The sequence below is a fragment of the Psammomys obesus genome, unplaced genomic scaffold (assembly GCF_907164565.1).
Source record: "Psammomys obesus unplaced genomic scaffold, mPsaObe1.curated_primary_1811, whole genome shotgun sequence".
Classification (NCBI taxonomy): domain Eukaryota; kingdom Metazoa; phylum Chordata; class Mammalia; order Rodentia; family Muridae; genus Psammomys; species Psammomys obesus.
In genome coordinates, this window is record NW_026590552.1 from 786,563 (window position 1) to 809,235 (window position 22,673).

The window sequence follows — 22,673 nt, forward strand, 5'->3', positions numbered from 1 at the left end:
CCTGAGGACTAAGGACGTTGAACATTTCTTTATTTGTGGGTAAATATTGGGAACTGGAAAAGATCATTCTGAGTGAGGTATCCCAGAAACTGAAAGACACACAGGGTATATACTCACTCATATAGACATATAATATAGGATAAACCTATTAAAATCTGTACACCTAAAGAAACTAATCAAGAAGGAGAACTCTGCCTAAAATTCTCAATCCCCATTCAGAAAGGCAAAGAAGATGGACATCAGAAGGAGAAAACAGGGAATAAAACAGGAGCCTGCCACAGAGAGCTTCTGAAAGGCTCTACCTTGCAAGGTATCAAAGCAGATGCTGAGACTTATGGCCAACCTTTGGGCAGAGTGCAGGTAATTTTATGAAAGAATTGGAAAATAGTAAGACCTCGAGAAGACAGGAGCTCCACAAGGAGAGCAACAGAACCAAAAAATCTGGGCACAGGGGTCTTTTCTGAAACTGACACTCCAAACAAGGACCATGCATGGAGATAACCTAAAACCCCTGCACAGATGTAGCCCATGGCAATTCAGTGTACAAGTGGGTTACATAGTAATGGGAACAGGGACTGTCTCTGACATGAACTGATTGGCCTGCTCTTTGATCACTTCTTCCTGAGGGGGTAGCAGCCTTATCAGGCCACAAAGGAATACAATGCAGCCACTCTTGATGAGACCTGATAGACTAGGATCAGAAGGAAGGAGAGGAGGATATCCCCTATCAATGGACTTGGGGAGGAGCATGGGTGGAACAAAGGGATGGAGGGTGGGATTGGGAGGGGAGGAGAGAGGGAGCTACAGGAGGAAGCTACAAAGTGAATAAAGTGTAATTAATAAAAATTAAAATAAAATATAAAAATGATTGTCAAGTTAGAGAAAGCTGATCTGTGTAGTGTGCATTTTACTCCAGTGCCATCAACGCAGTTGTACATAACAGACATCAGTTTCTTTATTGCATCAGCCACTAACAGATCTTCAGAAATGACTGCTACATTGTAATCAAAGATATGCCTCATCTAGATATAGTATTAAATGGATGCACACCTACTCACAGAATGATATTAAGACTTTAATTGTATTTCTACAGAAAAATAATGTCAAAGTAGTTTTTCAGAAAATAGAAATAAAGCTGTCAGATGGCACATAAAAATACTGTATTCGGATAGTTCCCTTGCATACTCTTACAAGTATTGTATATACTTTTTTGCATATAAACTTGGAGACTAGGGAAAATTGAGTTATAAGTAGAAAGTTCATTATTCATACTCTTGTTTATATGATCCATTTTATTTCATGTGACATGTTTTTAAAATTGTTAATGATTCATTAGGTGAACATGTGGGGTTTCTGAAAGTACACAAAGTCCTTACAAGCATACTGTGAAGAGTCTGCCATTTGTCTAAGTGTTAAGAAAAAGAAGTTGAAGCATTGTGGAAGTTAATATTTCCAAATGCCCTTATTTAGCTGAAAATATGGAACATTTTGTTTTGTATTGTATTGTTTGGCTTTAAGGTATTATTTAGTCAAGTTTCATTCTTTCTCTAAACTACCTAAAATATGATAACCATTTAATAATGAGAAGTAGGTAGCTGCCCTGAAGACTCTTCATATGCTATCTACCTAAGGATAAACTCATTGTTATGAAAGATCAAAATCAGCTTTCTTCTCTGAGGTTTTTAACATTGGTAGTTTATGGCCTGCCTAACATACAGATATGTGCAATGCTACCTGCTTTTAGTAGGTTATCTTAAAAATGAGATGATAGAACGTTGGAGTGGAGACATGTAAGGGATCTATGGAATATCAAGAGAGAAATAGGAAAATATATGAACATTTTTTGTTTTATACATTTATAAAAGTTTCAAACAATAAATAGCATAAAGTAAACCCTTGATGAGAGTATTGATCTCTGCAAGCTCAGATAGGCCCAGATTCTTTTGGCTCTGTTGGTCTCCTTGTGGAGCTCCTGTCCCCTCCAGGTCTTTCTATCTCCCCTTTCTTCCTTAAGGTTCCTTGCATGCTGCCCAAAGTTTGGTTATGAGTCTCAACATCTGCTTAGATACTCTGCTGGGTAGAATCTTTAACAGGGCCTCTGTGGAAGGCTCCTGTCCTGTTCTCTGTTTCCTCCACCTTTCAATGTCTATCCTGTTTACCCTTCTGAATGGGGTTTCAGCCTCTTCCCTAGGGCCCTCTTTGTTATTTAGCCTCCATATGACTATAGATTTTAGAATGTTTATCCTATATTATATGTCTAATATCAACTTATAAGTGAATATATATCATATGCGTCTTTCTGCTTCTGGGCTACCTCACTCAGGATGATCTTTCTCTCATTCCATCCATTTGCCTGCAAATTCCACGATTTCCTTGGAGAGGACTTAGGAACCCCTATTCAGATGTAGCCCATGGCAGCCTAGTCTCCAAGTGGGTTCTTTAGTAAGGGAATCAGGATCTCTCTCTGATATGAACTCAGTGGCTGGCTCTTTGATCACCTCCCCGTGTGTGTGTGCAGCGTTACCAGGCCACAGCAGAAGACATTGCAGCCAGCCCAAATTAGACCTCATAGACTACGGTCAGATAGAAGGAGAGGAGGTTCTCCCTTATCAGTGGACTACTGGTGGGACATAGGAGAAAAAGAGAGAAGGTGGGTTAGAGTGGGAAGAGATGAGGGAAAGGGCTACAGCTGGGATATAAACTTAATAAAGTTTAATAAATAATATTTAATAAGTAAATAAATTGAAGCCTAATAAAAGTGAACAGACACACAAATTGTGGATCCAACTACAAGCCAGTTCTAAAAAGCAGGCTGTTTTAATCACTAGTTTGTCTGAGTTCTGATACTGACAGCGACCTAGAGGGAGATTGTCGTGGCCAAGTTATTTGGTATGTCACTTAATTTTATTTTTTTTTTAAAGTTCTCAATTGACAAGATGTTGTCTACTCTTAGTTTCAATTAGTAATTATTTTCATTATTTGTAGAAGTCAGCAACAGAAATGCAAAAAGCTAAAAATTTGGGAATAAACTGTTTGTCTGTAGCCCTATATTGTCAAGGCAAATAAGAGTGGTAAAGGTTTAGAATAAATACTTCAAAAGGCTTAGTAAGTTGTTACATTTTAAAATTTGTTATAAAAAAACCTCTTCTCATAACAATGCTTTGTGTGTGTGTGTGTGTGTGTGTGTGCGTGTGTGTGTGTCTGTGTCTGTGTGTGAATGATATTCTTAGCAGATCTTTATACATGGATTCAGCAGTATGGTATGGATTACATGAGAATGACAAGAATATCTGTTGGAAAAGTGAGTTTGGTTACAAAAGAATTATATCTGTCAGGATAAACATTCCCTCATGAAACATTTATGATAAGTGTTTGGACACAGTTATTACATATATTAAATACAAAAGAAGAATTATTATACTGTTCTCATTAATATGAAAAAGTATAATTTAAAGTAATACATGTATTGTCAATAACTAAGTATTGTATGAGTGCATGTGTTTTATAATTCTATTTTCTAATATTTTAATCTCAAAATTAAATAAAACACCTGGAAAGAAAGTTTTCATATAGAAAATGAGATACATCATCACATGACTGCATATAAAACATACAAACCTAAGGTTCATTTCTTCACTGAGAGTATTTAGTAAGAAAAATGAAGGGTGGACTTACTACTAGAAAAGATTCCAATGTGCATATATCCAGTATCCAGACATACTTGTGCTGTTACACTAGAAATTATGTCATGGAACCAGCTGGTGTCTTCTTCTTACCAAAATAGCAGCCCCACAGAATTATTCATTAAGAGATAGTAGTAAACACATTGAATTTACATTAAATTATATTGATAAATTTTCTTTTCTCATTATTTAAATTTCTACTCTCATGATACATACTTTCTCCAACTTCACCACCAAAGTGTAAAACGTAAAAGTCATATTTCAGTTGGAAGCCATTCTTTCAGAAAAAAACAACAACAAAAAAAACACTGCTAAATGTATAAAATGCCTCTAAAGTAAAACACTTCATATTTAATTGCAGATGTGAAATCTTAAATATCCCATTAATAGTTATTACTATGACATGCCTGAAAAAAATCTTACCATAAGCGTTAAGTAAACAAAGAATAACATTTCATGTCATGAATGCCAACAAAAAACATGTTTAAATCATTCTGTCAAGAGACAATCCTGGAAATGATAACTCTGTTCCTTTGCTTCTCTGCAGCCATCTCAATACACAAATTCAAATTGCAGCTTTTAGAACTAAACTTGAAAGTTGAGGCTTTTGAAGTTTCAAAAAACACATGCACTTGGAAAATCAGATTATAAAAAGGTCCTTAAAGAATTTTGTATCACTTTTAAAATATTTTTTGAGTTATAAAATATCAAGGCTTAAATAACTACCAAATGTTTTCATATTTTCAAAGATAGTTTACCATTTTAAAAATGATGATGGTAATGCTGATGCTGATGATTATTTTACAATTTTTCACTTTGTATCCCATTTGTGGTCCCTTCCCTCATCTCCTCCCGGTCCCACACTCATTACCTTTTCCTTCACTAATCCTCTTCCCTAGTCCACTGATAGGGGAAGTCTTTCTCACCGACAGACTGAACCTAGCCTATCTGGTCCCATCAGGACTGCTTGGATTCTCTTCCTCTGTGGACTGGCTAGGTTGCCCCACTAGAGAGAAGTGATCAAGGAGCAGGCAACCAAGTTTGGTCTTTAACTCATACTTGCATACAGATTTAAGCATGATTATTATGGAAAACTTACATGAAGTGAAATTGAACTATATTTGAATTTTTTAATTTTATTTTATTAATTACACTTTAAGAAAAGAAATTACAAGACAAAATGCCAAGTGGAAATAGGATATTTAAAGAACGAAGAAGAGACCAATAATAATCAAATGTGTGAAAATAAAGTATTTGTTCAGAAACAGCATAATAGCAAACCATATGCCAATGTTGTCCTAAAGGCCCCTGATTTACTATCCCTCAGTCTAGTACACTTTGGAAAGTAAAACAGAGACCTGATAAGCTAGGGTCAGATGGAAGGGGAGGAGGACCTCCCCATAAGTGGACTAAGAGAGGGGCAAGGAGGAGATGAGGGAGGGAGGGAGGAATTGGGAGGGAATGAAGGAGGGAGCTACAGCTGAGAAACAAAGTAAATAAACTGTAATTAATATAAAAAAATAAAAATAAATTATAAAGAAAAACAGATAATGTTAAGAATTCAGAAGAAAATTCATATTTCTTCATGTATAAAGGTTTTTTTTGTAAACTGAGGCATATTTATAAAATATTTTCAGAATCCAAAAGATAATTTCTAATTCAATGGAACTCTTACACAAAAAAATCAAGTAAAGAACTCTGTATGAATTTAATGTCTACATAGAAGTTACAATAAAAGACTAACATTTTTCTTTTAAAAGGTATAACGAAACATGAACTCCATGAAAATGTGATTGAGAATTAAGACGATGAATGCTCAGCATATTTTATAGATAAATCTTATTTAATAAATAAAACTGGGCTAATGACACATATTGTTTAAAATCCCCAGCAAACACAACAGTAAAAGATAAAGACCTCTTAACAGGACATGAGCCTACCACAGAGGGCTTCTGAAAGATGCTATTGATTGAGTTATCAAAGCACAGGCTGAAACTCACAGCCAAATATTGGGCAGAGGGCATGGAATTTTATGAAAGAAGGGGGAGTTAAAAAGATCTGGAGGGGACAGGAGCTCCAAAAGGAGACCAAAAGAGGGTGCCCTTGGGACCCTGCAGAGACTGATAGTCTAACCAAGGACCATGCATGGAGAGGACCTAAAACCTATGCTCAGATATAGCCTGTGGCAGCTCAGTCTCCAAGTGGGTTCCCTAGTAAGGAGACCAGGAGCTGTCTCTGCTATGAACTCTGTGGCAAGTTCTCTGATCACTTTCTCCTGGGGGTTGCAGCCTTGCCAGGCCACAGAGGAAAGAAGACAATGCAGCCAGTTGTGATGAGACCTGATAGACTAAGGTATGATAGAAAGGGAGAAACACCTCCCCTAACAGTGGACTAGAGGAGAGGCATAGATGGACAAGAGGTAGGGAGGGTGGAATTTGAAGGAGAGAAGGAAGCGGGTCCACTGCCAATATAGAAAGTGTTTAAATTGTAATTAATACTACTACTACTTCTATTACTTGTTGTCTTTCTCTGTGGCCTGGCAAGGCTGCTCTGCCACCCAGGGGGAGGTGATCAAAAAGCCAGCCATTGAGTTCATGTCAGAGACAGCATCTCATAGAATGGGAGGGAATGAGGAAGGGGGCTACAGCTGGGATACAAAGTGAATAAACTGTAATTAATGTAAAAATTAAAATTAAAATTAAAAAAATTTGTGCATTGAACATATGACAGGAGTCTACTGAGCGCATCTGAAAGACTCTAACTAGCAGTGTTTCCAAAGCAGATACAAAGACTCATGACCAAACCTTCTGCAGAGTACAGGGAATCATATGAAAGCAGGGGAGTTAGTATGATGGGGAAAGGATAGGAGCTCCACAAGGACCAAATATATCTGGGCACAGGGTCTTTTCTGAGACTGACATGCAACCAAGGACCATGTATGGATATAACCTAGAATCTCTGCTCAGATGTAGCCTGTGGTAGCTCAGTAACCAATTGGTTTCCCATAGTGAGGGGAACAAGGACTATTTCTAACAGGAACTCAATGACTGGCTTTTTGGCCTCCCCACTCCCCCCCTCAAGGGAGGAGCAGTTCTGTTAGGGCACAGAGGAGGGCTTCTCAGCCAGTCCTGAAGATAAACAGTCCTGATAAAACAGGATCGGATGAATGGGGAGGAGGTCCCCCCCATCAGTGAACTTGGAAAAGGGAACAGTGGAGGGGAAGGAGGGTGGGATTGGGAGGGAATGAGGGAGCGGGACACGGCTGGGATACAGAGTTAATAAAATGTAACTGATAAGAAAAAATTAAATTAAATTAAAAAATATGTAAACAAGCCAAATTCACATCAACACTCACATTGAATACTTTGGAATATGTTGCATTCAAGTGAATAAATAAAGAAAAAAAACATGTAGAATTATAAATTTTAGTTTCAGAAAACAAAACAAAACAAAAAGGATGATCTATGATACCTTGGCATAATGCTTAAATTACAAAATAATGCTCCTCCCTTGGCGGGTGGGGAGGTCAAAGTGTCTGCCACTGAGTTCCTGTCAGAAACAGTCCCTGTTCCCCTTACAAGGGTACCCACTTGGATACTGAGCTACCAAGGGCTACATCCTAGCAGAGGTTCTAGGTTATATCCATACATGGTCCTTGGTTGAAGGTCAGTCTCAGAAAAGACCCTGTGCCCAGATATATTTGGTCTTTGTGGAGCCCCTATCCTTTCCACGTCATACTAACTCCCCTTCTTTCATATGATTCCCTGCATTCTGCCGAAGGTTTGGTTATGAGTCTTAGTATCTGCTTTGATGCACTGCTAGGTAGAGTCTTTCAGAGGCCCTCTGTGGTAGGCTCCTGTCCTACGTCCAATGCACATCCCATTTGTCTTTCTTTTTTTTATTTTTTTTTATTTTTTATTTTATTTTTCTTTTTAGTTACATTTTGTTAACTCTGTGTCCCAGCTGTATCCCGCTCCCTCATTCCCTCCCCAACCCCACACTCCCTCCCTGGTCTCCTCCCTGCCCCATTTGTCTTTCTAAATGAGGATTGATCATTTTACCCCATGTCAACTTTCTTGTTTATCTTCTTTAGGTGTATAGATTTCACTATGCCTATCATATCTTATAGGTCTATATAAGTGAGTATTATCCTTGTGGATGTTTTTAATTATGTGAATGCATGCATTGTATGTTTTAATTAGACAAAAATAATTTTTTATATTGGATGGGAAGACATATGAGTCGGCAAAATGTTTCATGTTTCATGACTTCCATTTTCTTCATCTTCAGGAGATTTCATGGAAACCTTTAATTGAATTATTATATACAAATGAGATAAGATTATTATATACAAATGAGATATCTTCTTCAGGGATAGAAGAACTACATATTTATATATATATTTGAAAGGTTTTTAGTTGGGCCATTAAGTTGCTTGTATGAGATATTACAAATTTCTTCTTGAAGGCACTTAGTGCTTTGAATTTTCCTCTGAGCACTGCTTTCTTTTTTTATTATATAATTTTATTTTTTTGTCATCAGTTACATTTTATTAACTCTGTATCCCAGCTGTGTCCCGCTCCCTCATTCCCTCCCAGTCCCACGCTCCCTCCCTCATCTCCACCGTGTCCCTTTCCAAGTCCACTGATGGGGGGGGACCTCTTCCCCATTCATCCGATCCTGTTTTATCAGGTATCTTCAGGACTGGCTGCGAAGCCCTCCTGTGTGGCCTAACAGGACTGCTCCACCCTTGGGGGGTGGGGAGGTCAAAGAGCCAATCATTGAGTTCCTGTTAGAAATAGTCCTTGTTCCCCTCACTATGGGAAACCAATTGGTTACTGAGCTACCACAGGCTACATCTGAGCAGAGGTTCTACGTTATATCCATACATGGTCCTTGATTGAATGTCAGTCTCAGAAAAGACTCTGTGACCAGATAAATTTGGTCCTTGTGGAGCTCCTATCCTTTCCCCATCATACTAACTCCCCTGCTTTCAAATGATTCCCTGTACTCTGCCAAAGGTTTGGTCATGAGTCATTGTATCTGCTTTGAAAACACTGCTAGTTAGAGTCTTTCAGATGCGCTCAGTAGACTCCTGTCATACGTTCAATGCACATCCCATCTGTCTAAAGGAGGATTGATCATCTCACCCCATGTCCGCTCTCTTGATCATCTTTTTTGGTGTATAGATTTCATTGTTTGTCATATCTTATAGGTCTATATAAGTGAGTATATACCAGGTTTGTCTTTCTCCTTCTGGGATATTTCACTCAGGATAATCTTTTCTAAATCCCACCATTTGCCTGCAAATTTCATGATTTCCTCCTTTTTGATTGCTGAGTGGTATTCCATTGTGTAAAAATACCACAATTTCTGTACACATTCCTCCATTGATGGACATCTGGGTTGTTTCCAGGTTCTGGCTATTACAAATAAAGCTGCTATAAACATGGTTGAGCAAGTATCCCTTTTATGTACTTGAGCAAACTTTGGGTATATACCTAGCAGTGGTATAGCTGGGTCTTGAGGAAGCACTATTCCTAATTGTCTTAGAAAGCGCCAGATAGATTTCCAGAGTGGTTGTACCAGTTTACATTCCCACCAGCAGTGGAGGAGGGTTCCCTTTTCTCCACAACCTCTCCAGCATGTGTTGTTGCTTGAGTTTTTCATCTTGGCCATTCTGATGGGTGTAACGTGAAATCTCAGGGTCGTTTTGATTTGCATTTCCCTGATGGCTAATGAGCATTTCTTTAAGTGTTTCTCTGCCATTCGATATTCCTCTGTCGAGAAGTCTCTGTTTAGCTCTGTTCCCCATTTTTTAATTAGATTACTTGGTTTGCTGCTTTTCAGCTTCTTTAGTTCTTTGTATATACTGAATATTAGTCCTCTGTCAGATAAAGGGTTAGTGAAGATTCTTTCCCAATCTGTATGCAGGCGTTTTGTTTTGATGACAGTGTCCTTTGCTTTACAGAAACTTTTCGTATCATGAGGTCCCATTTATTGATTGTTGCTCTAAGAGCCTGTGCTATTGGTGTTCTGTTCAGGAAGTTGTCTCCTGTGCCAATGAGTTCTAGGCTGTTCCCCACTTTTTCTTCTAACAGATTTTGAGTATCTGGTTTTATGTTGAGGTCTTTGATCCACTTGGACTTTAGTTTTGTGCAGGGTGATAAATATGGATCTATTTTCATTTTTCTGCATGTAGACATCCAGTTGGATCAGCACCATTTGTTGAAGATGCTGTCTTTTTTCCATTGAATGGTTTTGGCTTCTTTGTCAAAAATCGAGTATTCATAGATGTGTGGGTTTATTTCTGGGTCTTCTATGTGGTTCCATTGATCCTCCTTTCTGTTTTTATGCCAATACCATGCAGTTTTTATTACTATTGCTCTGTAGTACAACTTGAGATCGGGTATGGAGATACCTCCAGATGATCTGTTGTTGAACAGGATTGTTTTGGAGATTCTGGGTTTTTTATTTCTCTATATGAAGCGGAGAATCTTTTTTTCAAGGTCTGAAAAGAATTGAGTTGGTATTTTGATGGGAATTGCCTTGAATGTGTAGATTGCTTTTGGCAGGATGGCCATTTTCACAATGTTAATCCTACCAATCCATGAGCACGGGAGATCTTTCCATCTTCTGAGATCTTCTTCAATTTCTTTCTTCAGAGATTTGAAGTTTTTCTCAAACAGGTCTTTCACTTGCTTGGTTAGTGTCACCCCAAGGTACTTTATGTTATTAGTGGCTTTTGTGAAGGGTGTTGTTTCCCTAATTTCTTTCTCGGCCCTTTTGTCTTTGGTATACAGGAGGGCTTCTGATTTTTTTTGATTTGATTTTGTATCCTGCCACTTTGCTGAAGGTGTTTATCAGCTGGAGGAGTTCTCTGGTTGAATTTTTGGGGTCGCTCATGTATACTATCATATTGTCTGCGAATAGTGACACTTTGACCTCTTCCTTTCCGATTTGTATCCCCTTGATCTCCTTTAGTTGTTTTATTGCTCTGGCTAAGACTTCAAGTACTATGTTGAAGAGGTAGGGAGAGAGTGGGCAGTCTTGCCTTGTCCCTGATTTGAGCACTGCTTTCATTGTGTCCCATAAATTAGGGTATGTTGTATCTTCATTTTCATAAAATTCTAGAAAGTCTTTAATTTCTTTCTTTATTTCTTCCTTAACCCAGCTGTCATTGAGTAGCAAGTTATTCAGTTTCCATATGAGTGTAGGCTTTATATTATTTCTATTGTTGTTGAGGTACAGCTTTAGTACATGGTGGTCAGATAGAATACAGGGGATTATTTCAGTCTTCCTGTATCTGTTGAGGCTTGCTTTGTGACCAACTATATGGTCTATTTTGGAGAAGGTTCCATGACGTACTGAAAAGAAGGTATACTATTTTGAGTTTGGATGAAAAGTTCTGTAGACATCCATTAAGTCCGTTTGAATTACGGCCTCTGTAAGCACCTTTATTTCCCTATTAGGCTTCTGTCTAGATGATCTGCCCCTTGGTGAAAGTGGGGTGTTGAAGTCTCCCACTATTAAGCTGTTGGGATGTATGTGTGATTTGAGTTTCAATAATGTTTCATTTATGAATGTAGGTGCTCTTGTATTTGGGGCATAGATGTTCAGAATTGTGATGTCTTCTTGGTGGATTTTTCCTTTGATGAGAATATAGTGCCTGTCTTCATCCTTTTTGATTAATTTTGTTTAAAATCTATTTTAGTAGATAATAGGATTGCTACCCCAGCTTGTTTTCTGAGTCCATTTGCTTAGAAAACTTTTTTCCAGCCCTTCCCTCTGAGGTAGTGTTTATCTTTTGCATAGTTGTGTTTCTAGGATACAGTAGTATAATGGATCCTGTTTCTGCACCCATTCTGAAAGTATATGCCTTTTTATCGGAGAGTTGAGTCCGTTGATGTTCATATACAATAGTGACCAATGAATGTTAGTTCCTTTTATTGTGGTGTTGGTGGTCTTACTGTGATTCATTGCTCATTTTCTTTTAATTTTTGTAGGGACATTATCTGTATCCTGTGTTTTTTTTGGGGGGTATAGTTGTTTTTGTTGGATTGGAGTTTTCCTTGTAGTATATTCCGTAGGGATGGTTTGCTGTGTAGAAATTGCTTAAATTTAGTATTAACAGGGAATGTTTTGTTTTCTCCATCTATGTTTTTGACAGCTTTGCTGGGTATAATAGTCTTTGATGGCATCTGTGGTCCCTTAAAGCCTGCATGACACTGCCCAGGCCCTTCTGTCTTTCATAGTTTGTGATGAAATATTCGCTGTGATTCTGATAGGTCTACCTTTATATGTTACTTGACCTTTTTCCCTTGCTGCTTTTAATATCTTTTCTTCTGTATATTTACTGTTTTGACAATGATGTGACATGAGGATTTTCTTTCTGCTCTAGTCTTTTTGGTGTTCTGTAGTCCTCTTGTATGTTTATGGACATTTCTTTAAGTTGGGGAGATTTTCTTATATGATTTTCTTGAAGATATTTTCTGGTCCTTGGAGACTGTAGTCTTCTTTTTCATCAATTCCTATTTTTTTTAAATTTCACCTTTTCATGGCGTCTTTGATTTCTTGTGTTTTGTTTGTGTTTGTTTGAGACTTTTCCGATTTTACTTTTCTTTGAAAGAAGTATCAAATTCTGCAAGCATATCTTCAGCGCCAGAGATTCTCTCTTCCATCTCTTGTATACTGTTGGTGATGTTTACTTTTGTGGCTCCTGATTTTTTTTCTAAGTTCTCCATCTGTAGGGTTTTCTCTGGTTGAGTTTTCTTAATTGATTCTAATTCTATTTTTATATCTTGTACCATTTGCTTCATCTGTTTGAATGTGGCTTCTTGTCTCTGTATGATGACCTCTATTTTTTTTTGTTTGTTTCTTCTGTATATGCCACTAATTTTGCCTCTACTTGTCCGTCTATTTGCATGGCTATTCTTCTGGGAGATTTTTCTGTTTCCTCTTTATGTGTCTCTAACAATTGGATAAGCATATCTTTAAGGTCATTTTCCTGTGTTTCCTAAGAATTTGAGTATCCATTGATTTTCAGGGTTGCTGGTGAGGCCACAATTTTCTGACTTTTGTTGGGTGTGTTCTTTCGCTGACCTCTGGCCATTTCTTTATCTGTAACCTTCACTGTTTGTTCTTGGATTCTGCAGATCAGATTGGTACCGTCTTTCTCTGGTGTCTGGAGAATTCTTCATGGAGATGAGAGAGGTCCAATGGTGTCAGTGTGTGCATTGGTTTTTTAACTGTACCTGTGGGACGAAGTCCCTGGGTGCAGAAAGACAAGTTTGTATGTGTGCGTGTGCATGGAAGTTTGCCTTGAAGGACAGGGTGCTAGAGAATGTAGAAGCCTTTAGTGTGAGGGAAGGGTCCCTTGTGTTCACCGAAGGGGTCGTAGGCGCTGAAGTTATCGCATGAGCAGGTTAAGATTGCATGTGCAAATTTCCTGGGTATGTCGGTGGCCTGCAGGCTACTGATACTTGTCTCTAACTGAGCTCTAGAAATTTTTTGCCTAAACTCCACTGGTGGCACCACAGATCCAGTGTTTCCATGTCCCAGGATACCCTTTGTTTCCTGCAGTGGATATTTGGGTAGATTTCTGGTGTCTGGCTGCTAGCTTAGAAGCACCCTGGATCTGGGGCTCTGCAGGCACTTTACTAGGCCCAAAGTAAAGTGCCTCTCTCCAATCCCAGCGAAGTCCATGTCTGACCTCCCTCTCTAGCAGGTCAAATCATAAAGCACAGGAGGAATTCCTTCTGATCTCTACTGGCTGGTTTGGACCTGCCGAGCCAAATGTGCACTCAGACAGCTCATTGGTGTTGTAGCCCCTGTAGCTGGAGTCCAGCTGCGGCTGCAGAACTGGGGTGTCCTTGTGCCTGCCAGGAAGTCTGTGGGGCCAGTACTGTGGTTCTGTGCTTGGTGCACCTAGATGGTTTTGCAGGTTCTCCACAGCATGTGAAGCACAGCCACTGGGTCTGCCACTGAGGGACTAAGTCTGCCACTGAAGGACTAAGCCTCCCATACATTATGGTCAGGCTCTGTGGAGTTGGTACAGCCGGCCGCTCTTGGGCATGGAACCCAAGCAGCCTTTTACCATGGATATCTGGCTTGGCAAGCAGGTTAGGCTGTAGGCTGAAGCTTCTGTGCTAGTATTCCCACCTCTGCTGTCTCAGCTTTCAGGCAGCACGAGCACTAGTGCTTTGGCTCGGCTACTCCGAGGGCGAAGGAGGCCCGAAGTAAAGTGCCTCTCTCCAATCCCAGCGAAGTCCATGTCTGACCAATTTCGAAATTTTCAGTCCTCTGGCTCTCAGAAATGATGTGCACTGATCGCCACCATCTTGCCTCTAATCTTATATTTTTATATTAATTAGAGCTTATTCACTTTGTATCCCAGCTGTAGTCCCCTCCCTCCCAGTCCCACACTCCCTCCCTCATCTCATCCCATTCCTCTCTCTAATTCCACTGACAGAAGAGGTCCTCCTCCCCTTACATCTGACTCAAGCTTATGAGATCTCATCAGGATTGTCTGCATTGTCCACCTCTGTGGCCTGGAAAGTCTCCTCCACCCCCTTGGGGGGTGGTCAAAGAGCCAACCACTGAGTTCATGTCAGACATAGTACCTGTTCCCCTTACTAGGGTGCACATGGATACTGAGCTGCCATGGGCTACCTCTGAACAGGGGTTCTAGGTTATATCCATACATGGTCCTTGGTTGGATTAAAGTCTAAAAAAAAACCCCTGTGCCTAGATATTTTGGTTCGGTTGCTATCCTTGTGGAGTTCCTATCCTCTCCAGGACTTGCTAACTCCCCTTTTTTTTCATATGATTTCTTGCACTCTGCCCAAAGTTTGGTTATGAGTCTCAGCATCTGCTTTGATACACTGCTTGGTAAAGTCTTTCAGAGGCCCTCCGTGGTAGGCTTCTATCCTGTTTCCTGTCTTCTCCTTCTTCCAATGTCTATCCTGTTTGTCTTTCTGAGTAAGGATTGATCATCTTGTCCAAGGTCCTCCTTCTTGCTTAGCTTCTTCAGGTGTGCAAATTTTAGTATGTTTATCCTATATTATAGGTCTAGTGTCCACTTATAAGTGAGTATATACCTTGTGTGTTTTTCTGCTTCTGGGATACCTTACACAGGATGATCTTTTCTAGATCCCATCATTTGCCTGCAAATGTCATGATTTCCTTGTTTTTAATTGCTGAGTAGTATTCCATTCTGTAAATGTATTACAATTTCTGTATCCATTCTGCCCTTCAGGAACATCAGTGTTTCCAGGTTCTGGCTATTACGAATAAAGCTGCTATGAACGTGGTTGAACAAATGTCCTTGTTGTGTACTTGAACATATTTGCCTATATGCCTAGGAGGGTATAGCTGGATCTTGAGGAAGCACTATTCCTAATTGTCAGAGAAATTGCAAGATTTGGGGATGCAAGATGGATCTGAGAGTGATACACCGAACAAGGGCAATGCATAGAGATAACCTAGAATCAGATGTAGCCCATGGCAGCTCAGTAAGGGGAACAGGGATTGTATCTGACATGAACTCAGTGGCTAGCTTTTTGACTGATTCCCCTGGATGGGGTAGCAGCCTTGCCAGGCCACAGAGGAGGACAATACAGCCAGTTCTGAGGAGACCTGATAAGCTAGGGTCAGATGAAAGGGGAAGAGGATCTCTCCTCTCTGTGGACTTGGAGAGGGGCATAGGAGATGAGGGAAAGAGGGGGGGATTGGGAGAGAAGGAGGGAGAGGGCTACATTGGGATACAAAGTGAATAAACTGTAATTAATATAAAAAAGAAAATAATTAAAAAGAAAGAAGGAAAGAAAGCACCCGATTGATTTCCAAATTAGTTGTACAAGTTTATATTCCCACTAGCAATGGAGGAGGGTTCCCCTTTCTCCACTTCCTCTCCAGCATGTATTGTCACTTGAGTTTTTGATCTTAGCCATTCTGATGGGTGTAAGGTGAAATCTCAGTGTCGTTTTGATTTGCACCTACCTGATGACTAAGGATGTTGAGCATTTATTTAAGTGTGTCTCTACCATTTGATATTCCTCTAAAGAGAATTCTCTGTTTAGCTCTGTACCCCATCTTTAAATTAGGGTACAGATTTAAATTTTAAAATAAATTGTTGCTTTTTACCTTCTCAAGCTCTTTATATATTCTGGATATCAGCCCTCTGTCAGATATAGGGTTTGTGAAGATCCTTTCCAATTCTGTAGGCTGTTGTTTTGTTCTGAAGACAGTGTCATTTGCTTTACAGAAGCTTTTCAGTTTCATGAGGTCCCATGCATTGATTGTTGATCTTAGAGCCTGTGGTTGGTGTTCTGTTCAGGAAGTTGTCTCCTGTACCAATGAGTTCTAGGTTTTCTCCCACGTTTTTCTTCTAACCGATTTAGTGTGCCTGGTTTTATGTTGAGGTTTTTGATCCATTGGACTTTACTTTTTGCAGAGTGATAAATATGTATCTATTTGCATTTTTCTGCATGTAGACATCCAGTTAGACCAGCACCACTTGTTGAAGATGCTGTCTTTTTTCCATTGTATGATTTTGGCTTCTTTGTCAAAAATCAATTATCCGTAGTTGTGTGGAATTATTTCTAGGTCTTCTATTAGGTTCCATTGATCTACCATTCTGTGTTTATGCCAATACCAGATCATTTTTAATACTATTGATCTGTATTACTGCTTGAGATCAAGGATGGAGATACTTCTAGAAGATCTGTTGTTGTATAGGATCGTTGTGAAAATTCTGTGTTTTTTTTTTTCCATATGAAGTTGAGAGTTGTTCTTTCAAGATCTTCAAAGTATTGTGTTGGTATTTTGATGGGAATTGCATTGAATCTGTAAATAGCTTTTGGCAGGATGGTTATTTGCTTTTTTTTTTAAACCTTGAGAGATATGTTATTTAAAAAAATTATTTTTCTTTCTGCAGGAGTGAAGAACAGAAAAATGTCCTGTCAGAATTTCAAAGAGAATTAAATGAATTTGTTTTGTGGTTGGAAGAAATAGACAACATTGTGACTACTCCACTTGTAGATGATCAGCAGCTAAAAGAAAAGCTCAAACAAGTCAAGGTAATTTTGCTTACTGACATCCCCAGGGCCTATTCGTATCAAGCACATATAAATCTATTTTAATCTTTTGAATTTTTTATTTACTGCCTATTATATTATCTGTAATTATTACCAATGTGTTTTTTGCCAGCCTTAAGTTTCCTTTACCAAATTACTGTCAATTAACACACACACACACACACACACACACACATATATACATATACATATATATATACACATACTTACACATGAACACACATACATACATATGGGTATATATAGTTTTGTTTAGATATTTTCTTTATACATGCATAGAACTTAGCAGTTACTTCAAAAAACTTTTTAAAATAATTTTTAGAGTTATTGAATTGTATTCTGCAATTTCAAATGATTTTTAAAACTGAAGGTTAATATGTGAAATCAATGTACATACACACATGCATTCATATATATAGACTTTCCAAGATGTTTTATTCTACATCACTAAAGACTGTGAGTCTCACTAATAAAGAATAACATTCTTTTAAAGACATTCATTGTTAAATGATATTATTTCAGTCACTACTTAAAGATTTTACATTCACCAAAACTAGTGTTTAGCTTGGGCTTATTTCATGTGAATGTTGACATTTTTACATTGGTTTACATTCCATTCTGGTCAATAGACACACAGCATATTCAAGAGATGATTTTGTGGCGTGTGTGTGTGTGTGTGTGTGTGTGTGTATTCATACTGTGATATTTGCTTTCCCTTACCTGGCTCACTAATGAAACCTAATTTTACATATAATTTATTTTTTATGATTTAAGTTTTAGATTAAGAAGTCTTTTAAAACTATATTATTTTAATTCATAAAGGAAAGAAAATGGAAATTAATATGTATCATGTATTGTGTGTCAAATATGAGATTGATTTACAACTCCAACTTTATTTAGACTTCATATATAGCTTTGTAACTGGTTGATATTCCTGCCATTGTAGAGGATTATAAAATAAAATAATAGAATTACTTATTTATTATTGATTCATTTAATTTACTCAGGCAAATTATAGTTCAAATTGTATCCTATCTTGGCCTTGAATACAAAGGAAAACCAGCTGCATAATAAAGTAAACAAAATTTGAAGACACACTGTATATTAGATATTATACAGTGTATTTGACATTTCAGAGCCAATTGTAGACCTTGGAAAAAAAACAATCCCAGTCCATTTTGGAAATCTATCTTTCCTGAATGTATTGAGTATCGTATGTAGCATTTAATTTATAGTTCTTTGTTGGACATTTTTAGTAGCATTTATTTAGAAATAGATATACATTGATCTATTATTCATGGACAACGCAGATAATATTTTTCAATAAAACTTTCTATGAAGATATATAAGGTGTTCATTATCCATTTCTCTAACCGCTATGTATAATTATGTGTCTTATGAAAACTGGTTTGTATGAGTAAATGAGGAGGTTTTATATTAAAATGGATTTTTTAAACTACTGTGTTACATGCTGCAATTCTAAATCAAATGTAGTTAAGAACATTGTGGTATATTTTTGGATCTTGGAGAAAGCAGAATAACAATATGATGTTAAATGGAAAATCATCAATTGAAATTGCAAGATGGAACTTGCTATGTTTGAATTATTATTTTATTACTTATTAGCTTATATCTTTGTTGCTTATATTTAAAGAGCCTGTGTCAGTGTTCTTCTCTGCAAAGTGACAATAATAACTGCTTCAGATACTTTGTATGCTGCTATTTCCATATTTAGAGATGAACTGAGGTGATGTACATAAAGAGCTCCACACTTCTACACAGTGTTGGGCTGCATGCATACTGACAAATTGGTTGCCTACTCATGGTCATGTAGTTATATGCTATGACATTCTAAAATACCTGAGAGCATAATGAAGTTATTCAAATTGTTCCATTTCTGACAAAGCACATATTTTAAGAATAACTGCTTGTTGTATTGTTTAGAGTTTAACATGTCATCTAACACTTTCAGTTGACAACTCTCAAGGGAATAAAATAGTGTAGTCATGTGTAGTAGTTTATCTGCTTGGATGCAAATGTTTCATCACATCAGCTCTGTGTATTTGGTATTTCAGGAGCCAGTGGACATTGAGTTAAGTTACTTCACTTTGATAGACTAAAGGTGACACAGAAGTAGTTGCATTTGCACCATAATTCATTTTAAATGTTGTTGTATTTATCTGTTTCAGTTACTGGCAGAAGAGCTGCCCTTGCGCCAGGAAATTTTAAAACGATTAAATGAAACAGGAGGAACAGTACTACTAAGTACTCCAGTAAGACCAGAAGAGCGAGACAAACTAGAAAATAAGCTCAAACAGACAAATCTTCAGTGGATGAAGGTTAGACATTAACCATCTTCTCTATCACATGTGTTAAGTGTTGCAAGTGTTTGCATCTGCTTTGTTTCTTGAGTATTTTTTGGAAGGAAGCAGAAGTGTGAATTATTGTTTTGGTTTGTAACCTATGTGATTTGGCTGTATATTTTGATATAAATGCAAAGCAATTGATGATAGTGATGACTTTACATGAATGGCCAAAAGCAAAAGGTGAACCAATACTTTTTAGAAAACTTACTCCATAGGTTGAAACATTAATAAAACAATTAAGTGAAAGTGCAACTAATCAGCAAATATTGTGCCGCAGATTTACTACTTTAGGTCAAGAATATAGACGTAATTGCTAAACAATGTTTGGTAATATTCTCAAAATGTATTCAACCTTCAGCTCCCTTACTTGGAAGCCTTGGGTTTTCCACCTAGGACACACTGTAACGTTGATGTAAAATATGAAACGTTTTCAGTTTAGTGCATATTTTCGAATCAAATTCTACACAAAAATGTATGCTGCAATACAAATTATTTTGACAAAGTAGCATTTACTTATTCAAAGGAAATGTTTTCCCACTATAGAGCTGTTACAACTCTTTCATGTCAAGTAAATTTCCATGTATGAATCTGCTTAAATTTTGACTGCCCTCAACCAGTAAAACAGTAGCTCAATGACTAATCTTATAGTCTTTTTTAGTGTTCATTATCTTCTTCACTGACATAAAATTGACATTTCATAAAATGTATATATTTAAAATATATAGTTCAATAATTTTTATTATTTAAAATATTTCATTAAACATGTATATCATCAGGTTAGTCAGGTAAGCACTTTATTGGCATTGATTACAGTTATCATCATAATTATTATCTGCTCCCAAAATTTATAACCACCTTACACTACAACTCTATAGACTGCTAAAGAGATTTTTGCTTTAGACTCTGGTATCCTCTCCATCTACTGTCTATCTCTGTGATTTGCTTAGTTCAGCAATTTTTGTATAAATAGAATCATGTAGTATGTATCTCCTTGTGCCTGATTTAGTTTAATTAGCATATTTTGAGTTTCACACATGTGTTGGTAGTTTGTTGTTTACTGACTGAACAATATTAAATATATATATATATATATGTAAAGATATAAGTACAGATATTTGTATGTATACATATATGTATGTGTGTATATGTGTTTATGTATATATATGTTTATATACATAGTATGCGTATAAAGGAATATATATATATATATTCCTACCAAGTTCATTTCTGTATTTGAGAATTCTAGAGTTTGACTGTAGGTCTCTGCATGTTCTCTGATTTTTTGGTGGATGACACCCCTCTGCTGACAATTAGGCTAGGCCCCAATCAATGAGTATAGTAGAATATCATTAGGATCACTTCATAGACTTTTGTTTGTTACTTTTATTGTTTGGTTGCTGTTTTGTTTTGTTTTGTTTTGTTTTGTTTGCCAGTAGTGTTTGTTTCTGCCCTGGGTGTCTGCGGTATCTTGCCTCTGGTTCCTAGCTATCCATGCCATGCCAGAGTTGATATCCCTCTCCTGGCATGAGACTTAAGTTGGTCTAGTCATGGGTTGGCCACTCCCACAAGTTCTATGCTATCTTTGCACCAACATGTCTTTTAGTCAGGACAGGTTGTAAATCAATGTTTTGAAAAGGCCTGCTCTGATATGAAGGTTTGTTCCCAGACTTAGGTCATGTTTGGCAGGTATCCCTGGGAGACAGGGGAGGGTTGAAACAGAAGAAGAGTTTATCTGGCTAGAGAGGTGGGAGTAGTGGGAAGGACTGGGGGTATTGGAGGGAGAGGAGACTGCCATTGATATTTACTGTATGAGAGAAGAATAAATGTTCAAACACAGCAAAAAAGGCTACATTTTTCTTTGTTTGAATTTGTATTTAGTTTGTCAAATAGTACAGATTATTAGTAATTCCCATTAAAAACTAATGCAAAGATGTAGTTTGTGTTCTAGAATTAAATTAAGCCGGTAAAAAATTTCCATTTAAAACGTCAATTTTAACCAATCTTCTGGCTCTAAGCATCATGGCATCTTCTCTATCACAGCGTCTGCCAGTATGTTGTCATCATTACCTTATACAGCTCTTCTCTTAGATCCTATACTCCATCAATGTATTCTCTAGATACTCATTAACATTCAAAGATGTTCTGAGGCTTCTCCTTCACTTTTGAAAACCATTCTACTATGATATTTAGCACAGTTAATACATGCTAATATTTTTCATTATGATGTGTACAGGAAATTGTAATCCTAACAACTAGGAACTGATAAGTTCCAAGGAGATACTTAAGAACTGAAATTTTCATGAAACAAAAAAAAATGCTTCTTTCAAAGTGGCACAATTACCTCTAAAATATGCTTGTCTCATCAACAGCCAACTAAATGGAGAGGTATGTGGAAGTTTCACTAAACAAAACTCTGTTGTTTGAAAAGAAAATAATTGAAACTTCATTTCAAATTGTGTCAGGTTATTTATTGTAATCTAAAGTTATGTTTCTGTATTTTCTGTAACAGATTATTTCCATGACTGATTTCCCCATTTTTTAAGTGGATTACTTGGTTTGCTGCTATTCAGCTTGTTTAGTTCTTTATATATACTGGATATGAGTCCTCTGTCAGATAAAGGGTTGGTGAAGATTCTTTCCCAATCTGTAGGCAGTCACTTTGTTTTGATGACAGTGTCCTTTGCTTTACAGAATCTTTTCAGTTTCATGAGGTCCCATTTATTGATTGTTGCTCTTAGAGCCTGTGCTGCTGGTGTTCTATTCAGGAAGTTTTCTCCTGTACCAATGAGTTCTAGGGTAGTCCCCACTTTTTTTTTTCTAGCTGATTTAATGTGTCTGGTTTTATGTTGAGGTCTTTGATCCACTTGGACTTCAGTTTTGTGCAGGGTGATAAGTATGGATCTATTTTCATTTTTCTACATGTAGACATCCAGTTGGACCAGCACCATTTGTTGAAGATGCTATCTTTTTTCCATTGTATGGTTTTGGCATCTTTGTCAAAGATCAGGTGTCCATAAGTGTGTGGGTTTATTTCTGGGTCCTCTGTTCGGTTCCATTGATCCACCATTCTGTTTCTATGCCAGTACCATGCAGTTTTTAAAACTGTTGCTCTATAGTACAACTTGAGATCAGGGATGGAGATACCTCCAGAAGATCTTTTATTGTAGAGTATTGTTTTAGCAATTCTGGGATTTTTGTTATTCCATATTAAGTTGAAATGAGACAATCCCTCTAAGCAGTGCAGCCTTGCCAGGCCACAATGGAAGACAATGAACTCAGTCCTGTTGAGACCTGATAGGCTAGGGTCAGATAGAATAGAAGGAGATCCTCCCCTATTAGTGGACTAGGAGAGGGGTATAGGGGGATATGAGGGAAGGAGGGTACAATTGGGAGGAACCAAGGGAGGGGACCACAGTCAGGATACAAAGTGAATAAATTGTATCAAATAATAATAATTAATAAACATTAAAAATCGTGTTGTACAAAAAAAAAAAAAAAAAAAAAAAAAACAGGGCTAGACGAAAGGG

The 22,673-nt window shown here is 37.5% G+C and overlaps 1 protein-coding gene across 1 annotated transcript in view; it reads left to right on the forward strand.

Moving 5' to 3' along the window:
• Dmd (dystrophin) overlaps positions 1-22,673 on the forward strand; it is a 1,523,318-nt gene that overhangs the window by 497,569 nt on the left and 1,003,076 nt on the right. Inside the window, exons 18-19 of the mRNA XM_055607916.1 lie at positions 16,621-16,762; positions 18,970-19,119. Of these exons, the coding sequence (XP_055463891.1) occupies positions 16,621-16,762; positions 18,970-19,119 (292 nt within the window). The remainder of the gene's footprint in view (positions 1-16,620; positions 16,763-18,969; positions 19,120-22,673) is intronic.